General features: G+C 44.2%; 1 protein-coding gene across 2 annotated transcripts in view; it reads left to right on the top strand.

The window, feature by feature from the left end:
- Positions 1-630: 630 nt before the first annotated feature.
- LOC136679622 (guanine nucleotide-binding protein subunit alpha-11) overlaps positions 631-8,901 on the top strand; it is a 61,422-nt gene continuing 53,151 nt past the window's right edge. For both annotated transcript variants that reach the window (XM_066658259.1, XM_066658258.1), the window contains exon 1: positions 631-1,344. In XM_066658259.1, the coding sequence (XP_066514356.1) occupies positions 1,209-1,344 (136 nt within the window). In that variant the 5' untranslated portion in view covers positions 631-1,208. The remainder of the gene's footprint in view (positions 1,345-8,901) is intronic.

The following is an 8,901-nucleotide window of genomic DNA, read 5'->3' as shown; positions in this document are numbered from 1 at the left end:
TCCACAGCCACAATCCACAATCCACTTGCCCTTGAGCAAGGCCCCTAACCCCCTGCCCATTGTTCCTGCCCCCCAAAAAAATCCTCTTAAAATGGCTTTAAGCCTACAGCTTCATTAAATGTGCATGGATCAATAAATATACAGTTAGACCACACCTCTTATCTCCACCCACCCTTCCAACATACGCATGCTACTCAAAAGCCCCTCCCTGCAAGGTGACAGGGTTGGTTCCTTCGCTTTATGACATAGGAAGCCCTGGCTGCCTGAATCTGCCCATTTTGAGACTTTGGAGCACTGCTTATTTGCGGTGCTGATTTAAATACTCGTGATATGTATTTTAACACAAAAACACCACCACAGGTTCATGTTAACTACGTTAATGGGGAGGGAGCGGTTACTGGTAACATCTGCATTTCTCAGTGATGGACTCATAATGGAGGATTATTACCAGACGTCAGTTTTAATGGATTAATCTTTATATATTACTTCTACAACTCTGGGTTCAGGGCTTGGTTTATTGTTAAGTGCTAGTACACACACGGCGGGTTCTTTGTTCACTGCTCGGGCGCTGCAGTCTTTTTTTTTTCTTTTTGCGGGTCATCTCTTCACCATTAGCAGCAGGGTGGAGGTGGAGATAGAGATAGAGGGAGAGAGACAGAGAGAGGGCTGTGGCTCGGTGTGAGTGTCCAGAGCCGCTGCTGAACCCTGGAGAACCGCTGAAGACCGTGAGAGAGCCGAGGCGCTGGGGGAGTGTCATACGGAAAGCGGGGGGTGGGTGGGGGTTGCCTTGGATTTTTCCTATCACTTTCAAGAAACCAAGGCTCAGGGCCTCCTTCTTCTTCTCCAACACCACCACCACTACTTCTTCCTCCTCCACCACCGCCTCCTCCTCCGTCTTCCTCCGCAACTGAGAACCCAGACTTGAAGCGGCTGTGGACGGAGACCTTTCCCGGTGTGAGGGGACTACTTGAGCGCCTGGCTCCCCAACACCAGTCCCCTCCTCCTCCTCCTCTTCCTCCTCCCCCCACCTCCTCCCTTCCAGTTCGCCTCCTTTTTTCGCCCCTGCTGCTTCTATTCCGACCGGGGGCGAACAGGGATTGTGGATTTTTTTTTTCCCCTCTCATTCCTTTTTCCCACGACCACATTTCGAGACCCCGCGTCCAGATCCGACTCCGGACGACGAGGCCGGGCTCTAAAAGCAGGGGGCGATGACTTTAGAGTCGATGATGGCTTGTTGCCTGAGCGAAGAGGCGAAGGAGTCGAAACGGATCAACGCCGAGATCGACAAGCAGCTGCGCCGAGACAAGCGGGACGCGAGGCGGGAATTAAAGTTGCTCCTTCTTGGTGGGTCCGCCGTCACAGCGTCGTTACCGTCATTGACGGTTGCAGGGTTTATAGCCTCCCAAGCAGGGGTTGTAGCCGCGGGGACGTGCTGAAGGCTTTTTTTTCCGCCCAAATCAATGAAAGTGACATGTTCCCCGCTCAGAGCCGCTCTCTGCTGTTTATGCTGTAATGTCATGTTTTCTGCGGCTAGTTCGCTAACCTCACATTCATTTAGCGGGTAGCCACCGCGCTAGCCGTTAGCTAGCTAGCATTTGTGGGCCGAAATGGAGAGGGCCTCGAGTGGAGACAGCAGGAAAATCTGAATGAACGTAGTCCACCGTGATTTATATTGAGTTGTGGTCGCTGTTTTTGTCTCTGGCTGGCGGTGGCCTCTGTTACCGAGGCCTGACATTGTTGCTGCCTTGCTAACTTATCCAGTGTGTTGTTTTTCAGCAGCTGGTCAAGCTAACTTAGCTGAGCACTTGAATGCAGACGACAAATTCCTGCTGTAGTTTTTTAAAAATGCAGAGATTACTTCCAAGCAGTCGTCTAAGCACCGTTTAATCATCCAGCACTTGTCATTCTGACAGAATATAAGGCTAGGGATTTTGCATTGTATTGCCTGCAGTAGGTAGAAATTCTATTAAGGTGAAGTCAACTTAGAGGTGGGAAGCATGTCTGTTTTTATCATTGTGAAGATCATTTTTTTAAAGCCTTTCTGAGCATTTAATGGATTTTATCAGTACTTAAAGAACACTGACCATAACTCTGGTTTTTACTAATGCCATATGCACAGAAGAAATTCAAAAACGGACTCTCTCACGTCTAAAAGATTGAGGTGCTATTTATTTATTTATAAATAGATTATGATTTTTGCAAAGACTGGGGGTCTTGCAGCGTCACTGTTTCCAAGAGCCAAAACTAAAAAATGTATGATGACATTAAGCATGCCAAGATGAGAAAAAGACTGACTGAAGGCAGCTATCTTGACAATCTTACGCCAGATACGGTTGTATTGTCATCTCTGTCCAAATATGGAGATGCGTGTTATCAAAATGTCTTCTACCACAATTTGCACACCACTAGGTAAAGACTGAAGAAATTCGTTGTAGATTTGAGATTGTAATTATTGTAGAACTCGAGTGTTGTGGACTTGAAGGGTGAAAACCCCTTTCTTTACTTCCTGGTGAGCATTATGGCTTTTCAGTATTCATCACATTTTGGACTCCAATTGTAATTTGATCAGTTTTCATTGCAGATAAGTGCCTTGCTTTCGCTCAGAATATAGTACAAGATGTGTAGCTTTTCATATTTTGTTGCTGTCCAAATAAAAACATGTATCTCAAACTGTAATTATGTACAAGAAGGAAAATATACCCTTAAACTTCAATAGAAGAACGGTGGCAAACGGTGAAATTGTCACACAATGTGAAGGACAGCTGGTGTCTTTATACGACGTAGTTAACTAAAGTTTGACACAAAGGAGATACGTTTTTCTTTTGAAAGCAATATGTTCTTTTTCCTGACCACAAATGTGTGATAACATTCAAATCTTATGGGTGTTCACACCATTCTGTCAGCGGTGAGTGACAGGTCATTGGAGTTTGTCAGATTTGGGCTACGGCTACCAGGATGAGACAATTTGAGGTCATCATTACTCTCATCATCGCTGCCCTTTCATACAGGCTCCTAATTCTGTTTTTATCTCAAAACGATGGCCCAAGCCTGGTGAAACAGCAGTGGGAATAACACTACACCCTTCTCTGCATATCCTTAAAGGAAAGAGAAATGGGTGCTTTATCAAGCTGTAGAGGTTTGTCTCAAGAGCCGGATGTATTTGTTCTATGACTTGGTGAGTTTGTTAATGATATCTGACACGGACACTCTCTCCATGCATTTCCTATTAGCAGGACCTCTTTTCCGCTCTTGACCACAAAAGCCTGCTACATTAAAATAGGAATCGATGTTTAGAAATAAGTGCCTAGATGGAGAGTGAGGAAGAAGAGGGCAAAGAGCAGTAATGAGAAATTTGGCCAACAGTTTAATGCGAGATATACCGATAATGGAGTCTTTTGTGGATTGTCTCCTGGAGTTAACCATAGCTTTCATTACTGAATCTGATCCATTAGCCTCTGTTTAGCGTGATGGCTCGTATGTACATTTTCAGTAATGTTGTTAAGTAATATTAATGTTTATGATCTACGTTATCAGGTTTTAAGATTATTACTTAGTTATTAATGTTATTTTGCCCTTCATTCTCAATAGCATTCATTTTAATTGTGCCTGACTTCCCCGGTTCAGCCAAGCAGAAATGAGAAAGGAAGCTAGAAGGTGCTCAGTCATCCTACTAATGGCCAATCCTACTTGTGTAGTTAAAACTGTCAGCATAACCCTGGATAAGTCTCCACTAGTCTGGATTATCCACATCCTTAATAGGCTTTGTGAAACATGTCTTTGCTTCCGAGCTGTGCTGTAGTAGTCTACGGTACTCCGTCTCGCTAAGCAGAGACGTTGATGTGGTCTGACAGTTGTCGTTAGGTTATGATTTAGATGATGTGAACCTGCTCCTGTTGGAGAGCTGTGGAAGAAACCCGAGTGTCTGTTTCTGTTGAAACATTCTTTAGACCTCGCTAAATGATCAGTGAACAAGAGATGCTCATCCAGATGTGCAACGTGTGCCCAGTGTCCCAGTTGATGCTGATTAGTGACAATTAAGTTAGATTTCGTCGCTGTACAAAGAAACCTGTTTCTTAATTTTTGTCAATTTTTAGCTTACTGTGTCAGTTGAGCACAGCTGATGTTCTTTTTGATTAATGGATCAATCAAAATGCTCCAAATCTCCAAAGAGATATGGTTTTCTAAAGACAGGGATGCTATCGAGAATAGGCCATGGCTCAATTTCTAGCAGATAGTTGTTTCCGTCAGTTATTAACTCTAAAAATATGTCATCCAAGAGCATTTGATCATAAGTATTCTACTCGCTACACTTTATGCTCAGTCTTTTGACTATCCTGACAAAGTCCTGGTTATGGTTTGGTATCGTATTTTCTAATCGAGTGTATTGTCAGTCAAGAGGCATCAGGCGGGTCATGTGATATTTTATCAGTTTGGTTATCATTAGAAAATTTGGTATCCATAGAGTACTTTACAAATGTTTAGTGTTCTCTTCAGTCAGCTTGATGCATTATTAAATCTGTAAGATGCTGTAGAGTGTGCATTAGAAGAAGCTTAAGTTTAACCAAATTGTTATAAGGCATGTTCCTATGGAAAATTGGACAAATCATTGCTCGTTTTAGTGCATCACTATATCCTTTCAGAAATTACCAAACATTTGGCCAGAATCAGGAACTGGATCGTTCCTGTTCGTGAACCTACTTTGGTGTGGTTTGCGAACCAGAAAAATGAGTTCCCAGTTAGAGCCAAAGATTAGTGAGTTCTTTAACATGAACCATCAAAACGACTGTCGCCATGTCACGCTAACGAAGCTCCAGAAAGAGCTCAGAGCTTCAAATAAAGCGTTATGGTGCTGCGGAGCTGGATGTTTATGGCATGCTCAGTTTGTGTGTGTTCTGAGGTTGTATTAAGTGCAAAACAAGGCACGTGGCTATTTTTCCCTGCTGTTCACAAGCTCAGCAGGACGGTTCAGAACTGCAACATTTACACGTGTGTCATATCTCGCTCTGATCTGACCCTGCTGTATGTAAACATTGGATAAACCAATAACCTGAGACTGTCTGTTTGTCTCTGGCTCTTACTGTGTTGCTGAATTCAGTCACAGTGAAACTGGAACCGAGCACCTCCCAACCTCCCCCAGTTGATGACGTATCATTGGTTCCTATCTAAACTGGTGGAAACGGGCTGGTTCAATGGAGAGCACCAAGGTTCCAGGGATCCAAGGGGTGGGGGTGAAGGGCTGACAGTGGCTCCTTCTATTGTATTTATTCAATGCAAATTTTGTATATGATTTCATAGCGTATAACCTGGAAAAACGTACCATCTTAATGTTTGGGATTATTGAGACATTTGTAATTGGTGAGGTAAAAGCTTTGGTGACTGTTAGCTACAATCCCCTTTCAGTCGCAGCAGTATTAAAGAAGCAGACCTCAGACACCAAACATGTCTTGGCTGATCTGGAACTTGTGTAATATGCTTTTTTTGCTAAAGCATCACTCTAAGCTTCGCTGTGCTGCCTTGAACTACGGCTGTGTGTGAGGTGGCCACTGTGACCAGTTCTCCTTGGCTTTAGCAGAGTGGGAGCTTGACTTGCAGCCAAAGACATTCATTTCTGCCCGCCTCGCTGCCCTCCATGCACATCACTCCACGCCTTTCCCTAGAGCAAAGAATCCTGCTGCTGGCCTCGGCCCGCTCCCAAGGCCTTATCAGGCTGTGGAGGAGCCCAGCTTGACGAACTTTACCATTGACTGTACTTGGTCAAAACATAGCCCTGTCTGCATGTTTTCTTTAAAATGAAATATTCCCTGTTTGGGTGAGATCTGATGAAGCCTAGATTCTGCCTGTCATACGGCAGAGATCTAATCACACAGGAGATAAATACCTATAGCCTTTGTTTTATCCTTTGGAAACTACTTAAAAATTTGAGGAAAAAAATATTTATTAATGAATGTGGCGAGGTTGAAGATGCGCATGTGTTATAATGACCAAACTATTGGCATGTGTCGTATGTGAATGCCTTAATTTGTCCAAATATAAGTGTTATTGCTAGTGCAAATGCTAGTATGGTAACATTTGAGTAGCAAATATTTTGTGCATGCCGAATATTTAGACTGGTATCTTCCTGAAACTTTATTTTTGATGTGGGAATTGGGGATGGGGGAAATCATTTTCAAATTTTCATACCATCATTCTGTCTCAAAATATTCTCACATTATACGGCGTTATTGTGGGTGGATGTGCGTGGTGCACTGTAGGGCTGTGCTGAGACTTATATCCGTGAGCACAAAGTTGCTTGTGCAGTTCAGCTCAGCCCGACAGCGCACACCGCCAAGTGCTGACGAATAAATACCCTATTTCTGAGAGAGCAAGTTTCAGCTCCCGTAAAAAAAAAAAAATCAGCAACTTCTGTGCCGCTCCCGCCCACAGTTCAGATGTTAACTCCTGCTCCCGCCCGTGCAGTCCCATCTAATGTGAAGTGTCAGCGACTCTCAGATAGCAACACTAACCGTTAAACGAGCCTGTCTTATAAAAAAAACATGTGAGAATTGATATCGAGTCATTCAGAATTTATTACTGAAACACAATGAAAAGTGATTACACACATTCACTCAAAGACACTGTCCCTCACCCTCTCCATTGCTCTACAAAAAAAAGTCGCTGCACTAATTAGTGCCCCTCTAGAAACCATTTATGCAGAACCAGCAGTAAATCTTTGATAAAAGTCTAAATGAATTACACCTAATAAAACTAAAAAGTACAGAAATGTACAAGTACTGAAGATAAGGGTTGTCTTATATACAACCAATGATGAAAATAATTTTTGTTTTAATCCAAAGTGAATTTGCAAAGATTAAATTTTTGGTTATTATTATTGGTATAGGCTACACTTTCATTCATTATCTGTAACCCTTATCCAGTTCAGGGTCGCGGTGGGTCCAGAGCCTACCTGGAATCATTTGGCACAAGGCGGGAATACACCCTGGAGGGGGCGCCAGTCCTTCACAGGGCAACACACACACAGTCACTCACACCTACGGACACTTTTGAGTCGCCAATCCACCTACCAATGTGTGTTTTTGGACTGTGGGAGGAAACCGGAGCACCCGGAGGAAACCCACCCAGACACGGAGAATACACCACACTCCTCACAGACAGTCACCCGGAGGAAACCCACGCGGACACAGGGAGAACACACCACACTCCTCACAGACAGTCACCCGGAGGAAACCCACGCGGACACAGGGAGAACACACCACACTCCTCACCTGGAGTGGGAATCGAACCCACAACCTCCAGGCCCCTGGAGCTATGTGACTGAGACACTACCTGCTGCACCGTCATGCCGCCCTATAGGCTACACAAATTTGCTAATTATTTAAAATATGTTACACCTTTAAAATATGTTACACCTTCCTTCTTCTCTTTTAACCCAAAGTCGGTGCTAAATTCCCAACTGCGGTGGGCTTGTGTTTTTCTCCACTCATTTTCAGAGTGACATCAGCATTCAGTGAGCTCCCACAGCGCCCCCTCCCTGTGGCTCTTTTAAATGCACATAAATGAACTGTTTGCCTGTGTACTTGGACACAAAACAGAAATTTCACACACCAAATACTTGGTGTTATACTGCCCAAACCTAGTGGGAATACCCGTTGCTGGAACTGAGTGAACTTACAGCTGTATAGAGTCATGAGGATGCAGATGAAGCACCTATATCAGTGTGTGTCGACCAAAAATATTGTTGCCTAAACTCAAACAGACCCAGACCCAGAAGTTGGCACAAGTTGGGAACAACCTCTTATTGTCTTGCTGCATTTATGCTGAACAACAGCTTGCCTCCTTGTATGAATGAAATTTGCAGGAAGCCTGTTGAATTTGGCCTGCAGTTCCTCGCAGTTGCCAACCTGCTGAGGATTAATGTGGTGAGACTCTGGTTTGGTGGAGTACTTTCAAGAGAGGCCTCTGCCTCCAAAGGCACTTTCACTTTCAGTTCTGCCACTGGTGGTAATTATTTCATGTCCATTATGTTTTCCATTCAAATTGTTTGGACAGTGTTTATTTATTTATTTATTTTGCCATAACCTCAGACCAGCCATCAGCTGCTCAACTCTCAACTAACTCTACTGTTGGAAAAATTACTCGACTGTTTGCAGATCAGCAGAGGGAAAAGGGCGAGTTTCATGCGCACCTCCCACTTAAGATGGTCACCGCTGGCAGTGCAAACAAGGCTTCTGGACTTTGGACTGTTCATTGAGGAGGTGACGAAACGCTGGGGCGCTGTTTGCGTCAGGCGTGTGCCCTCTAATGGGTCTGTCCAGATTGTTTTTGATTGTGGCTGGCCAACCGCAGCGCTTAATGGGAGTCAGAGCACAGGGCTTTTGCAGCTCACCTCCTACATTTGTTATGATCAAATAAGGCAATGTGGTCATGACTGCACTGCCGTGATGGCTTGCTTTTGACAGCTACGCCACTGGCTCCATCTGGAGCCAAAGGAGCGTCTCCCATCACTGCTCTCTCCAGGTTTGATGCGGATATTTCAAACTCATCTGCTGGTTGAAACTCGCAAACAATGGCTTTGTTTATAAGAATTCCAGTGCCATTTTGACACATGAATCCTCTCATGGAATTAAGCCCCCACAGACACGTATATGAATATTTAAAAAATAAATAAATACATTTCTGCATTTTGGCCTCACGGTGAAAATTCACAGTGTGTTTTCCCTGTGTTTGCGTGGGTTTCCTCCCACAGTCTAAAAACCCACATTGGTAGGTGGACTGTCTAGTCAAAGTGTCCCTAGGTGTGAGTGTGTGTGTCGCCCTGCAAGGACTGGCGCCCCCTCCAGGGTGTATTCCCGCCTTGCAGCCATGAAAATGGCAATTTAGATCATTGAAAATTCTCTCTAGGAG

The sequence above is a fragment of the Hoplias malabaricus genome, chromosome Y, assembly GCF_029633855.1.
Source record: "Hoplias malabaricus isolate fHopMal1 chromosome Y, fHopMal1.hap1, whole genome shotgun sequence".
NCBI lineage: Eukaryota > Metazoa > Chordata > Actinopteri > Characiformes > Erythrinidae > Hoplias > Hoplias malabaricus.
This window is presented reverse-complemented; position numbering and strand designations above follow the sequence as displayed.